The sequence below is a fragment of the Homalodisca vitripennis genome, chromosome 3 (assembly GCF_021130785.1).
Source record: "Homalodisca vitripennis isolate AUS2020 chromosome 3, UT_GWSS_2.1, whole genome shotgun sequence".
Taxonomy (NCBI): Eukaryota; Metazoa; Arthropoda; class Insecta; order Hemiptera; family Cicadellidae; genus Homalodisca; species Homalodisca vitripennis.
Window position 1 is genome coordinate 133691251 of NC_060209.1, and position 16604 is coordinate 133707854.

General features: G+C 34.9%; 1 protein-coding gene across 4 annotated transcripts in view; it reads right to left on the reverse strand.

Annotated features, from left to right (window-relative positions):
- Positions 1-1012: 1012 nt before the first annotated feature.
- LOC124357541 (T-complex protein 11-like protein 1) overlaps positions 1013-16604 on the reverse strand; it is a 37698-nt gene continuing 22106 nt past the window's right edge. For all 4 annotated transcript variants that reach the window (XM_046809440.1, XM_046809437.1, XM_046809438.1 and 1 more), the window contains exons 6-11: positions 14873-14992; positions 9582-9705; positions 7238-7380; positions 6927-7108; positions 5495-5649; positions 1013-1284 (exon numbers count right to left, since the gene is read on the reverse strand). In XM_046809440.1, the coding sequence (XP_046665396.1) occupies positions 1079-1284; positions 5495-5649; positions 6927-7108; positions 7238-7380; positions 9582-9705; positions 14873-14992 (930 nt within the window). In that variant the 3' untranslated portion in view covers positions 1013-1078. The remainder of the gene's footprint in view (positions 1285-5494; positions 5650-6926; positions 7109-7237; positions 7381-9581; positions 9706-14872; positions 14993-16604) is intronic.

Consider the following 16604-nt stretch of genomic DNA (forward strand, 5'->3'; position numbering starts at 1 on the left):
CTCATCGCTCCTGTGATGCTTATGCAAGCTAGTCTGAAGACTCTGTAGCCTCTTGGCAGCTGTTTTTTGTTCTACTTTCAGCCACCATATTAATGCAGCATTGGCATTGAGACCATTGGACTTATAATGGTTTTCAATCTGTTGTTCTGGCTGTTACAAGTAAATGTAACCAGTGTTTTGTAATCGTGTTTATGTTGTAATAATATTTCGTCAGTGTTATTTTTATTGTAAAAGGCTCTATTGAGTGTTCTTTCAAGTGAAGTATCTAACAATTACGATACAATTGAATGCAGTTATGGGTAAAAGTTGTGTAGTAAATGACTGAACTCTTTTCATTTTTAGGCCTGTGGCATCATGTCATATTGGGTTTTATTTATTATTAATTCATTTACAATTTTTTACATTCCAAAATGACTCTTAAAACTTTTTTTAAATGATTTTTCTTATTATATACATAACTAATTATAATGCATATATTTTTTGGAATCTGAACATTCTAATAAAAGTGACATATTTTTTTGTATGTTTTAAATTTTTATTAAAAAAGTTAAGTATACCACCTTTTGAGACCAGTATCAATGTTATTTTTATGAGTTTTTGAAAATATCTTGTGTTCCACCAAAATCTGCTTACCACTGAGCAGATTTCAAACTGACAGTAAGAGAGGGTTAACAGACCGATGAGTGGTGAGCACTTTAACTACCAGACCTATTATTTACCCCAGGTGATAGTTGAGTTAGATAGTCTAAAAGCTATTAAGTCACTTGACAGATAAATTTTATCTGTTAAGTTCATGAGTGTAATTTTGAAATTTAGAATAATAACAGGCATTCACAATGTAAACCATAATAAAATATTAATATATAACATTAACCCCTTTAAGTAAATTACTTGTACTAGGTTTTATCTTTTACAAAACAATTTAATCATTTAAAAACATTAATAACTAACCAGCACCTATAAAAAATCGCCGATTAAAATAAAAAATAAAAGTTTTGGCTGGTTTTTTTTGTATAATTAGTACCTATATGGATGTATAAATTAATGTATAAAAATTTATTAATGTAAATGCAAACAACTAAACCCCATTTGGGACTTGAAATGTACTGAGTATGTCAGTGTAGTACTCGCCGAAGACACTGCGGTTGTGCGAGACGAGACGATGATAGCGAGCGGCTAGGCCAGACAGCTCCTTGGTGAATGTGCTCAGACCTGCTGGCACTTGCAGTTGGGAGGGCACTGTTGATGTTATCATCAGGTGCAAAAACTCCTTTATCCGCTGGACTGGAAAAACACACATAAATCATAAGTTCTTCCTTAGAAGAAGAGTGAATGAAATTAGGTTCAGTAAACAAACCCACTTTATCCATCTTATTTTCATTTGTTTACAGTTCAGTATCAGTTCAAAGGGATTATTATTATGATTATGCCAAGTGTCTGAAAAAGAACTTCCTAGTTATGGAGTAAATTACTAATCCTCAGTAATTCCCAAGGATGGTACTCATTGAAATGGAAGAGAAATTTTTCTTTGGTGATGTTGAATACACGGTTTTTTGCTTTATTCATTGCTAGTAAGGTTGGTATACAATTGAACCATTAAGGTTTTGAAAATTTTAAATGGTCGCCTGTACTTGAAATACACAAGAGGTGTTTGACTGCTTGCAACAGCGCTTTTATTGACAACAGAAATTGGAGAAAATAAATGGTACTAGTACTTTCATCTGTTTGACCTTAAGCACAGCAATATTAAAACTGGTGACTATTGACTATCAGTGCAACATCTACTCCACAACAGAAATCACTATGCGTCATTTTGTTGGTGAAAACAAATTCTGTTACTAATACGCAGAAGTACTTGTGAATATGGTGGTAATAAACCTGAACATTTTAAAGAGGCTGGTAGTGTTTCAAAGAGAATATCACCAATTAGGCCAACTGTTTTAGAGGAGAATATAGATCATAATACTGGAAGTACTCGAAGTTGAACAAGAACTTGATCTCGAAGTTGTACTCAAAGTACTGAACTCAAATTTGTCTAAAACAAAATCACGATGGTATTAGCCATTGAGACAACTTATAATCACGACAACATGGCCTTGTCAGAAGGACTTCACCACAACTAGATCTATATTAATCTGGCAAATAAAACATCATCATAAGTAAGTTACTTTACTATTTAAAAATTTACTTCATATTATATTCAAAATAGATGTCTCGCATAAAAGGGCTAATTTATATAATGGGCTTTCTCGGCAGCAAGATCTTCAGCTACAAAGTTCAAGAGAAAACATGTGTCACATATAGAAAATTTTACCATTTTGCTTCCTATAAAAATTCATTTCTTGAATTACCTGATTTGATTACTGCGTTGCAGTTTTAAAGAACAGCTGTTTAATAACACTCATTGTTGAAAACAGCTGTTTGACTGAAGCATATTGCTTGTGCTATAAAACATAACCTAACCTCCTCCATTACAGTTTTACAAATTGAAGTTTGAGAAATGGCTTTTAATGTTGAACAAAAAGTGAAGTGTTGTGCGTGGGCTATTGCTTTTGGCAACATTACAGAAGCAATTAGACAATTATTTCAGGTTGCCTACCCAGGAGTTGGACCACCTATAGGTCAACCGCTATTAAAGAAACCTGCGCAGAAACAAATTTCTGAACAGTACCGCGCAGGAGGGGCCCCCCTCCGGCGGGGAGTTGGGGTGGGGAGTGGAACCAGCACTTCTTGTATCTGTTTATCAGCTGTGTGGATCGTGTCTCGCTCTCACAGTTTTGTTTACACTGCAGATATTTTACCTGTTCTATAACTATATATTTTTTTTGTAGGCGTATACACGTGTCACAGTCTAAAATATTAATTGAACGGATTAATGTAGCCATAGATGTATCCAGGAAGCTTGCATTTTGCTTTGAGGTTAGCCATGCAGTGGCAGTGGCCATTAGAGATGTGTCGTTCAATTCGAACGAGTCAGTCAAGTGAACGAGTGATCCGGATCAGAGTGTTTCAAAAGACCCGTTCACCTAGAACGTTCGTTGACTTTTTCCTACCAACTAAATAATATTTGATATTTTTTCAAACCAGATATATTATTTTTTATGACCGTTAAAACTTACAATGTTATTAATAAGTTCATTTAAAAATTCGTATCCATGGAAAATAGCTTAACATCATATGAAACTAACCACAAATATAGAGTTTATGCATTAGGTGACACTAGGTCCTCAAAATTGTTCAGTCGTTACTTTCATTCACTGCTAACCGATTAAGAATAAAACTGTAATCATATAACTCAACGGGGAGAGTAGGGAGTCTCCCCATTTGTAGGGAATAACCTTACTTATGATAAATCAAAGGCATATCAATCAACCAAGTCCATTGATTATAAGTATTACCATTTAAAATATTTAGTAATGTATCTAGTAACTTACAATTACATTTTTTAAATATGTTTTAATAGATATATTAGCATTTACTAAATTCCTAAAATAATACGTTTATTGTTATATACGTATCTATCCATTCACTGTACGATATGCTGTTCTTCTTCTATTCAAACTCTTTTTTACTAGCAGATCCTTTCGTTCACTCGGTCATTACATCCAGTCGTTCATTTTGTTCGGTTAACACGATGACCGGTATAACACGCTCTAGTGGGAAGGCTCAGTAACTCTGTACTGACCAGTTCAACTGAACGAATCGCAGCAGTGAACGAGACCGACTGAGCCAGATCAATCAGCTGATCTAATAGAGCGAATGCCAAGAAGTGGTGGGGATACTGGGAAAGGGCGACATCACAGCGTTGGAGGGGTATTTACACCACCCGGCGTGAACTGAAATCATCCAGGGTCTTTTTGTAAGCGGTTTACCTATAGCAATGCAACAATAACGGAGTGAAAAAAATCTTTTGTCAGAAACTCGAAGTGTCGTAAAAAGTACTCTAGAGGATCAAATGAGGAAAGAGAAGTACTAGTATGTGCATTAATGCTCCGCTCTCCAGGCAAACCGATATCACTAAGGAAGGTTGAATTTGAAAATGGTGTTCCAAAGTCTTCAGTACAGATAATAATTAAGAAAAACAAAATAAAATTTTAAAAAAGACACCTCGTCCATAATCTTCTGGAAGATGATCTGAACAGGAGAGTGGAATTTTGTTCTTGTATCATTGAGTTTCATGAGCTAGATCATATTGGCATACTCAAATTGTTTTTTGAGACGAGTCCATTTTCTACCACAATGTTGCTGTAAACAGGTATAATTGTAACTATTACAACACCGGTAATCCACACATTCTTGAACAGACTCTACTCAAATCAAAAGGAATTACTGTTTGGGTAGCTGTCAGTTGTAATAGGGTGCTATCTTACGACATTTCAGACAGTACAATGACAGGGAATAGGTATGAACAAGTCATGTCTCATTTTACGGTTCCAGAAATGGATCAAGCAATCTTCCAACAAGGTGGTGCTCTTCCTCATTTCGAAAATCCTGTCAAGTGATTACTAAATGAGAACCTTCATGGCCAACGGATTGGTCGTGGAGGTGATATTTTAGATTGGCCACCCCAATCCCCAGATTTAACTGTGTGCGATTTCTTTCTATGGGGTTACTTAAAGGAACAAATTTATACTCGTAGTCAAAATGGTACCAGTTTGAATAATTGTGGACTGTAATTGTAGATTTTTTATTAGGCTATGTTCTAATTTTCTGATTGAAATCCTTCATTTCTCTAGAATATGACATAAAATAATTTTATAAAACCAAAAATACTGTTTTCAAAGTATAGATTTTCAAAACCTATTTAATGAATTGTGTAGAGTTTGAAAATGTTCAGTGTAAGTAATAAATGGGCAAGTAATATAATACCAAACGTTTAAACCTCTTTGTGGGACACCAGGTATATAATATGTATAATATATATATATATATATATATATATATATATATATATATATATATATAAAATGTAATTAAATAACAGTACACCCTAAGATTATTTAAACTAATGTGTCATTCAAAGATGAATCAATGTTCCACGTCAATGGGGTTGTAAACCCACACAATTGCTGAATTTTGGGGTCTGAGAAACTTCAGGAAATCGTTCAATACCAACGAGACTCGCCAAAGGTTGATTTGTTGCTTTTTCTAACTTCAAGCATCAAGCAACTTCCCTTCCTCCCTCCACATAAGTACACTTAAAAATCCAATGCAGACAGAATTGAAAGTACTCGTAACATTTTGTTTTCTTCAATTTCTGTTGTCAATAAAGGAGCTGTTGTAAGCAGTCAAACACCTTTAGTGTACTTCAACCACAGGCAACCATTTCACATTTTCAGGCACTTCAAGGTTCACTTCTCATCTGTAAATTTATAAGGCTCTGGGAACAGCTTAGTTTTTTTGTTTAATTAGATCTTTGAACCCTTCATCCCTTCAACCCTACATTATACATTTAAAGAATTACTCTCAGTATATCAACTCTCCACATGCTTACAGACAAGAAGCCGTATCTTGTGGTTGTCTGCCATGACCTGCATCACTTGTGACTCCACAGTAGTTCTATGTTCTGGTGTCAAAGGCTCGGGCAAAGCAGCATTACAGTCCTGTACAGCTTGGGCACTCACGTTGGCAAGTACGCCTTCCACATCTCTGTAACAAGTGGATATTTCTGCTCTATTTATTCTGAGAAATCAGAGATAGTGTGGTGATGGTATAGAGATCAATTAACATGAGATTTGTAATCCTCTGGATAAAACTTATATTAACCGATTTGCTACCAACCATGTATATTGCCCGTCATCAGTTAGCATCAGCGTAATTACCGATGACTGGCACTGTCCATCACGTTAATTTCATAATTTTGGAGTCGAGAAATATTTGATATAGATTGTTTTGGCATTTGTCTACACTATAACACAGATGGTCTGTTTATTTTGGCATTTGTCTACAGTATTATATCGATGATCTGTTAAAATATAACATACTTGACTTTGAAGCTATACTTGACTTTGAAGCTGGTTAATTCTATCAAAATCGATTGTTGTTTAGCATTTCACTTGTTGATTGTTTGTTTTGATTAGTTGCCCTCTGAAATAATGGCCTCGGGATAACATCATTTCTCTTCTCAGTTTGAGTAACTTTGTGGAGAACATAATTAATGAAAGTAAAAATCAACTAAGTGATTGTAACTAAAATTATGGGTGAAAGTAATAGTGAAAGAAAGAATAATTTCTTAATGATGAAGAAATTTAAGAAAATTATGTGACAAGGTTTAACCTTCAAACTTGGGAGTGGCTAAAACAAGGTCCACAAAAAATTTAGTTTTGGTGGCAGATCTGGTATAAATCCAATTGTTACTAGGCAACTACATAATTAAATTACCAGATAGTAAAATAAAATTTTAACATGTTATATGGCCTTGTAAAAATTGTTATGGACCGTAAGAAACTCATACATTGATTTTCATTGCGAAATGAAAAATTAATTTGGAGCCTGAGGGTAAAAATATTTGGATTTCAATTGGTAGGTAATGGGTTAAAATAATGTTGGTAAAAATAGAGTCAGGAATTTCTAAACTATATATTTCTATCTCTATATAACGTAATGAGCATAAAAAATAAAATTAAGACTTGCTACAACAATTCAATCCGAAATTCGCATTTATCAAGACAAAAAATCCCTAAATACTTCAATTACTGGGAAAAGAAATACTGTTTGTTTAGATATAAATTTGTTGTGTGTGTGATTGTTTATTTACAAGAAGTGGTTTCACATTGAAGTAGTTTAGGAGCATAATTCTTTAGGGAAAAATACTGAGTAGTAATTTACTGTCCTTAAAAAATGACTGTGGTAGCAACCAGCTCTACGATTACATGATCACATCTACCATCACATCACATCTACATGATTACTGGTGGACAACTCACTTGTCAGTGTGGCAGTCCTGCAATAGCAGCAGCATATGATTCTTGAGCGAGACCTTGAAGGCAGCATTGGACTGGAGTTGAGGTACGGAACTGACCACCAGGAGCAGCACTGTGGCAGCAACTGTTACCCTCAAAACCTCATTGCGCAGTTCTACCAGTCTGGAGCGGTCCATAACCAATGTCTGTCATATACACCAGACACATCACGATATCAGATGGCTACATCACAATGTGCAAAATGTATAATAATTAACTTAAGTTACGTATTGCAACAATAATTACTTATCTTCATAAACATATTAATGTAGTACCTCAGGGAAAGCATTGGAATCATCCCAAGTGAGCAGTTCCAGGTAAGCTTGAGCGATCACTTCCCTCCAGTCATCGGCAGAAGCTAGAGAGGTAGAGGGCGAAACATGGCGAAACAACCACTGTTTCGTCACTTCCAGACCGTCTGATGTAACAACATTCTACATTATATACCATCTCAACTGTGCAATGATTGCATGGAACGCAAGATATACAGTATTTTGAAACTCTAACATTGCTCATAACAAGAACTACTCTGTGTAGGTTTCTTTGTTTAAAGTGTTCTATTATTCATTAATCCTGAAGAATAAAAGAAAATATTTCACTTACATTTCATTAATTATGAAATATTCAATTGTCCTATAACAACAATCTATCATACAATAATGTTCTTAAAGACAGAATTTAAAACGCACATGGAATCCTTTTTATGGTGGGAATATGGTTATACAAAATTAATATTTTCTTTACTAATAATATCAAGACATTAAATACTAAGTAGTGGGGAACTCCCTGGAGTTGCAGGTGTTTTTAAGTGCAGACAAGTCAGTCCAATGTCAATGGAGCAAATAACTCTGTCCGAGAAAGTTATTTTATTTATTTTTATGGCAATGCACTAATAAACAAAACTAAGGTAAAGGCATTTAAACCCTTACATTTATAGTAAATACCAGCACATACCCCACGATTTCAGACACACACGGAACTCCAAAGTCAAAGTTCATAGCTTTGTAGTGAAAGCACTTGTGATGTAATACAATAGGATCGGTCATATGATATTTAAAAAATGAAATTAGTCATATATCATGGGTCTGGTGCTCATTTTTCAGTGTTCATGATTAAGAGGGCTAGAGCTTAAGCAAAATTGCGAGTAATTTTTATTTTATGTTTTGCAATTTTTAGTTATACTTCCAACACAAAATTGGGATTTGCTATTTTGCCCTATGAAAAAAATATAGATCTTTATATAATTTTGTAATAAGATCGGATTCAAAACATTACAGTTTTCTAAATTCTATGAATGTAGATATTCTTATTGAAAATTAAAAACTAAAATCAACATCAATAGTACTGACAGTTTTCATCCATATTTAAAGAAGATACATGATACAGTATAGTACGTGTTCTTGCTTCCCCACCCATGTTCACTAATATACTATTTCCTCAGTCCAGTCTACGAATTACATCAGTATTTATATACCTATCAGTATCATATACCTCATCAGTGAGAAATGAATGCGATGTCCCCTTGAGGATTTTCTGTCATAAAAATATTGATATTGATATGAAAATATTTAGTGTCTTGTATTACTTTGTGGTTCCACTTGCTATAATCACGGACTCACTGCGCTCGCTTGTTTCCTAAAATCGTAGTCAGGGAGCAAATGATTTGTTGAATCATGCTAATGCCCAGTCCCTTCATTTTTGTTGCTTAAGGTACTGTAAATATTCCGTCCCACAATGTCTAAGGAAACCAAATTCAATACCTTACATGTACATATTCACATTAAGATAATTGAGGTAAAACACAGAATAAATTAATAGCCTTGTTGCCAAGATGTTGAAACAAGAAGTGTTGTTACTTTTTTTATGCTTTAACTCTATAAATGTAAACAAATTTAAAATAGCAGTTAAACTGATTAAACATATGATTGTGCTGTCATAATACAATGTTTACACAAAGCAGTTGATTACACTTAACAGGATCTCAAAATTAATATTTTGCAGCTTTAGAGACCAACATGAGATTTTTAACTGCGTTAAACCGGTGGGGCATAGCCCGGAGGAATTCCCGAAATAAGAATAGGCCTATATTCCTCCAAGACACCCTGAGAGTGTCCATGTAAAATATTCCAGTACAATCGTTTATTAATATTATTAGGATTGACTGGAAAGCAAGATGAAATTCAATCAAAATGCTGCAATATTTTCGGAAAAAAAATAAAAATTAGCAAGTTATAGCCGTGACACCCAAGTTGCCCAAAACATAATACAATAGCAAGTGGTAACAAAAACAGCTAATAAATTAGTAAAACGTCCAAAGTCATTGATTACACAAAGCCTGCAGGGTTACTAAATGAAAAAATAACAACACTAATGGTAATATCTAAGTCTTGCTTGAAAATATAAAAATATTACAATGGGCATCAATCCAATTTTGTACATTTTATGTATATCTTGATTGGACGGTTCCAGATGTACACAAATTATGTCCTGGGACATATAGGCAGTGAATATGTTAACGAAATATCCTAAATTAAAAGTGACAAAAGTTATTTAAACATTAATAGTACAGTAAAATTAAAGTGTTACAATTCTTTTAAAGACAACAAAACAATCACTGACCTGGGTTTACCTTGATATACTCCTTAAACTTAGACTTCTCGTAGTCAACACTGGAAGCCACTAGTAGTGGCCGGTACATTTCTATAGTAAAGTTGGCCATGTCTATCCTCATCAGCTCTAATGTCTGTCAACAGAATATCTTATTAGTGAAATTAAATGATTACTCAAGGAAACTCTGAGAGTAAATGAAAGCTGTATGGTCTGCGTAGAAACCACTCTACCTGCCCTGTCTGCCTGTTTGGGAGACGGGTTAATAGAATGTAGGTCAGCATTAGGATACCACCATGCTGTATACAAAAAACAATATTTCCACCTGTGACAGACAACAGCGGCTTGTAGGCTAAAATCTCCTCTTTGCCAACATTATAATATGTCTACACTAATTATGGTTTTGCGTATTTACCTGTTCATTACATATATCAGTCAAACTGATGTCACAAATCCTTATTTACATATTCGTTAAGAACAGTAATTGAACAGTAGTAATATATATATATATATATATATATATATATATATATTACTGTTCAATTACTATATATATATATATATATATATACACGTTATAATATGTATATATATATATATATATATATATATACAGGGTCATCGAAAAATAATGCCTAGATTTTAAATAACTGTCATAAAAAAACTATTAAAGGTAATTTAAAGGTTGTAGTCTTAAAATGTGCGGAAAGAAATACATTTTTTTCATACCTTAGTATGTTTCAATGTGAGCACCGTTCGTTGCCCTGCAGATATCAAGTCTGTAGTCAACTTCCTGCCACGTGCGTCCAATCATATCTGGCGTAACAGTTAAGATTGCGGAAGAAATACGCTCCCGAAGATGGTCCAAATCCCGAATCTTTTCTGCGTAAACTATATTTTTTATGTACCCCCAGAAAAAGAAATCCAAAGGGGTAAGATCAGGACTTCTAGGAGGCCATGAAATGGGGGCTGCTCTACCAATCCAACCGTTTGGGAAGCGTGCGTTTAGTGCAGCGCGTACCTCGTGATGGTAGTGAGGTGGAGCCCCATCTTGCATAAAAATGATTCGCTGTCCAGTATGTTGTTTCGATATCGTCTAATTGGGGAACACAAACAGTTCAAGCATGTCCAGGTAAACTAGGCCTGTAATGGTTTTTTCTACAAAAAAGAAAGGTCCAATAACTTTGTCATGAAATAACGCGCGCACCACACATTGAGTTTGGGAGAATCACGCACATACTCGTGGATTTCGTTTGGCTGTTGCGATCCCCATACACGGCAATTGTGACGATTTACACATCCATTTATGTGAAACGTAGCTTCATCACTAAACAACACTCTCTGTAAAAAATTTGGATTATCATCAATTTCATTTAACATAAAACTTTCAAATTCAGTTTGTTTAGGGCGGTCTGTAGGTTTTATTTGCTGTTTTATCTGAATTTTATACGCATGAAGTCTTAGCCGTTTGTGCAGTACATTTTGTATCGTTGTTTTTGGAATGTTTAGTTGAAGACTTCGTCGAGCAATGGATTTTTTTGGGCTCCTAACACAAGATTGCCGGATACGCTCAACATTCTCTTCTGATGTTCTTGGTCGGCCTGGTCTAGATTTTTTGCCGACGGTCCCTGTTTCCCTAAACTGGTTAAACCATCGAACAATAGCTTTGTTATCAGGTGCTGTTTGACCCGGATATGTTCTCCGAAAGAGCCGCTGTACACTGACAATTGACTTTGACTCCGCGTACCAAATCACGCATTGTGCTTTTTGTTGCACGGTCAACATCGTACTGAGCGGCGGCGCGTCTGTGGCCGGCTGACCTTGACGATTGCGCAGCTTGTCTGCGCATCACAAAGACAGGGAAACACAATCAGACGAACTAAAAACAAAACTTGCGTTCACCAGTTATCGTCCAGTGAAAGAATTACTCATTTAACATGAAAGGTTTTGATGTTATAAATTTATTAAATCTAGGCATTATTTTTCGATGACACTGTATATATGTAATATAGAATTGTTTATATAATTAAAAAATAATCAATAATGAAAAAAGTATTATTGTCTAGTTCTTCTATAACACTGATGAGCTTTTGTTTTAATTTTAATATTATAAACCATATAAAATGGTTAAATAAAACCAAGGTTTATAAAATATTGTATCAAGGTATTAAAATGATTTCCTAGGGCTAAAACAAATGATACATGCCAGGATACAACTCAGGTTCTTTTTCAGTTTGTTGCTATTGAAACATCGAAGTGATTGTAGAAGAGCATTGTAGAGTTTACGTACAATGTAGAATTGTTCCTTTCAAACAATGCTGTGCGATAAAGGGGTAGGATGTATTGTGATACATGTCTGGTGTTGTGTGTATGTACACTACTTCATTTCGGTAGCTCCATCTCATCAACATTCAGAACAGCAACTAGTATATAGAGTGCAACAACTGTTAGGATCTTTAGAGTACTCTCTGCAGCTGTCCATTGGACCAAGAACTGCCATCACCCTTATGGCTCCCTTTTGAAGGACAAGAATTCGCTGTATGTTACCTTTAGTCGTTCCTCCCCAAACTACCAGGTCATATCTAAGACAGGACTCCACAAGTGAGTAATAGACTGTCTTAGCTGCATTTAGATTACCAATCCATTTAATTCTTCTTATAACGTAAATCCCAATACTTATTTTATTGGCTACATTGTTTATGTGGTCAGTCCAGCTAAGATCAGTGTCTATTGTAACACCCAGTTTTGATGATTTTTCTTCTAATGTGTTTTGTAATGCCGAAACTTTTTCTTATTTCCTACTCAAATTTAAATTAATTGTTTTTAATTTATTTATAACTAGGTCATTTTGCAAGCAGTATTGAACAGTTTTGTTGCTAGGCTGGTGCTATTATGTAGTCCTTGGGGTGATTCATCATTAAAGAGAAGGGTAGTGTCGTCCACATACATAAGAGATTGAGTTTTGCAATTTTTAATAAAACCAGGGAAGTCATTTGTGTAGAGAATGAATATATAATATGAATGATATACCTTAACTTGGAAAATACTCATAACTACAAGATACAGAATCGATATGTTCTTGCTTTCGATAAACACAAATGAACTCTATACACTATAAAAGACTCCTTCATATGGTGAAGTTAAATTTGATAATACTCTACCTATTACCTTTAAAAATTGTAATGACATTAAAAGAGTATATATGGTATCAAAAATCTTGTAACAGAAAATGAATTATACGAGGTCTGTCCAAAAAGTATCCGACCGCCGACCAGTAGGCGGCCGCGGCGTAACCGACCGGCTCGAACCGGTTATTGGAGGGGAGGGGCGAGCCTACTCCTTCCCATATTAGGCATTGAATACGATCCGGTCACTCAGTGAGTCACAGCGTTCTGTTCCGTACAGTACTGCCGTGTGTGTGCATCGCATTTCAATATGACTGAACGTGTTGAGCAGCGCATTTGCATTAAATTTTGCCAAAAACTTGGCCATTCAGCATCAGAGACGATTACTATGATACGGAAAGTTTATAGTGACGTATCTATGGGCGATACACAAATAAAACAGTGATTTAGGCGGTTTAAAAATAGCCGCATATCAGTGGAGAGTGGTGATTAATCTGGCATTCCTTCAACGGCCAGAAATGCTGAAAATGATAAACGTGTTCGTGCAGCAATTAATGAAAACCGTTGATTGACTGTCCGAGAGCTGGCAGAAGATTTAGGAATACCAAAATCGTCAGATTGTAACATTTTACACGAAGATTTAAAAATGAACCATGTTTCGGCAAAATTTGTTCCTTGGCTGCTGACAGAAGACCAGTCGACTTGAAATCGCACAGGACAATCTGGATTTGATAAAAAGTGACCCAGGGCTATTTAAAAAAGTTATTACTGGTGATAAGTCATGGGTTTATGGCTACGACCCTGAAACAAAGGCTCAATCTTCACAGTGGAAAACTCGTGAAGAGCAACGGCCAAAAAAAGCAAGACAAAGTCGAAGCAATGTCAAGACAATGTTGACAGTATTTTTTGACCAGGACAGCGTTGATCATCACGAATATGTTCCAAGAGGCCAGACAGTGAATAAGGAGTACTATCTTGAGGTCCTAAGGCGGCTATGAGATGCAGTGCGAAGGAAACGACCTGAACTGTGGATAAGCCGTGACTGGATCCTGCACCACGACAACGCGCCAGCTTATTCATCAAATCTTATTCAGCGTTTTTTGGTCAAACACAACATCAACCAACTACGACAGCCTCCCTACAGTCCTGACATAACTCCTTGTGACTTCTGGCTATTTCCAAAATTAAAAATTCCTTTGAAAGGAAAAAGATTTGACGATGTTGAACAAATAAAACAAAATGTGACGAAGGACCTGTTAGCCATTCCGCAAAATGAATTTAAGGAGTGTTTCCGGAAGTGGGAGGAGCGTTGGAATAAGGTAGTGGCTTGTGGAGGGGAGTACTTTGAAGGGGACCAGATTACCGTTGCCGCCGAGTAACGTCAGGTCATGCCAGACGTCAAGGTCGGATACTTTTTGGACACACCTCGTATATACCTTACTTTTATTTTGTTTTATGATGTATACATGCAGTTATAAGAATTATTGTTTTGAAACAATTAGTATGGAAGTAAATATTTTCATTAGTTAGTTTCAGTTATTTTTATAATCTTACAGTAATTTGAATCTAAATCTGAAAGTCCTGATAGATAGTTAGTATGGTGAGAGGCAATAATAATGTAACTTTTATGTTGTATAAACATATGTGTGATAATTTAGGTTTAACTCAATATTTTGAGTACAGGTTTTGATATTATATCAATATTTTGCTTGGACACTTCTTCTAATTACCATCCATCAGATTTAAGATGATTTGAGATGTCATCTATCAATAGGTTGCTAATTTGAACAATCACATTTGGATTCCAACATAATTTGTGTAGTGCACTCCCACAACACGTTCAGGTTAAAATATTTACGGATGTTCTATTAGAGTTACATTTCAAGAAGCACAAAAACTTGTGCACATATATCAATTCATCATGCTAAGCATATTGTGTTATTGTAAAAACTTCTAAGTAAAACGCAATGTCACTTATATTAGAAGACTCATAAATATGTACAATAATTTAGTACAATGAGATAATGTAGATTATGTTAAAAACTTTACGTTCTAAAAAGTTCATTTGTTTATTCATTTATAAATGTAACAAAACTCAGAACAATTCAGTGGAAACACACCGTTAAAAATAGTGATTTTTTGTGTTTAACAGTATATATATATATATATAATTTTTACCTCTAAAATTCCTTTGAACACTGATACGGTGTCTGTTTCTTGCTTAAGTTTACGGATACAGTCATCTCGTGCTGGAGTACAAAGCTTGGCCATCACAGAAGTGACATAGTTGGCGTAGTACTGAAAACAATTAATCTGATATGAATGACATGATATTTAGCCAAACATAATTATGTGCCCTGGTCAATTGTGGTTCTAACTTATGAAGCCCACCAGATTTAAATTGTATTATATTTTATATAATGTTTATAGAGACATATTTTTAAAATTTGTTATATTTTTGAGCCCTAATCCACTATTTTTCATCATTGATTGCCTGAATTTAATTTATTTTACTCACCATTAAAAAAAAATGATGTAACACAGCTGCATTGGCTCGAGAAAAATTGCACTAAATTGCACTGGGTAGATTAAAGATGCCCCCTACAGTACCTATCTCTCACCAATTGTCTTCCACATGTTTCGGCCACTCAAAGAAGATTTGAGTTATCACTTTAACGATGACATGGAAAGGATTTGTATGCACTGGTTACAAATGCAACCATATTCATTTTTTTATGATTGCAGGAAAAGAAATTTGAGTTTGTGGGAAAATGCATTAAAATATATAATCTATTATATTAATATATAGGAAGAAAATGTGTAGAAAAATACGTGTTCAAAGTGGTATTTACTCTACTAATACAAGTTGTAAGAAACAAGTCTGTTTAATATTGGACTCACTCATATTCTTGTTCATAAGTATTACTTCTGACCTACAATAAGTCATAGACATTAATCAGATCTCAGAACAATTCAAATGACTTTTCTGTATGGTTTCTCTTGACTTGTTACTATAGCTCAAAAAAGGAATGGTGAAATAGCCAAATACGAGTAATAACATGATGATGTACAGAGCCGAAACAAGGGAGTACTCTAGACCATAAACATGTGTATCAGAAGAATTTTATATTGTTTGGTTTAATAATCCAAAACATGATGATGTACAGAGCCGAAACAAGGGAGTACTCCAGAGCATCAACATGTGTTTCAGAAGGATTTTGTATTGTTCGGTTTAATAATCCAAAACATGATGATGTACAGAGCTGAAACAAGGGAGTACTCTAGACCATCAACAAGCGTTTCAGAAGCATTTTGTATTGTTCGGTTTAATAATCCAAAACATGATGATGTACAGAGCCGAAACAAGGGAGTACTCTAGACCATCAACATGTGTTTCAGAAGGATTTTGTATTGTTCGGTTTTAATAATCCAAAACATGATGATGTACAGAGCCGAAACACGGGAGTACTCTAGACCATCAACATGTGTTTCAGAAGGATTTTGTATTGTTCGGTTTAATAATCCAAAACATGATGATGTACAGAGCTGAAACAAGGGAGTACTCTAGACCATCAAGAAGCGTTTCAGAAGCATTTTGTATTGTTCGGTTTAATAATCCAAAACATGATGATGTACAGAGCCGAAACAAGGGAGTACTCTAGACCATCAACATGTGTTTCAGAAGGATTTTGTATTGTTCGGTTTAATAATCCAAAACATGATGATGTACAGAGCTGAAACACGGGAGTACTCTAGACCATCAACATGTGTTTCAGAAGGATTTTGTATTGTTCGGTTTAATAATCCAAAACATGATGATGTACAGAGCCGAAACAAGGGAGTACTCTAGACCATCAACATGTGTTTTCTGAAGGATTTAGTATTGTTCGGTTTAATAATCCAAAACATG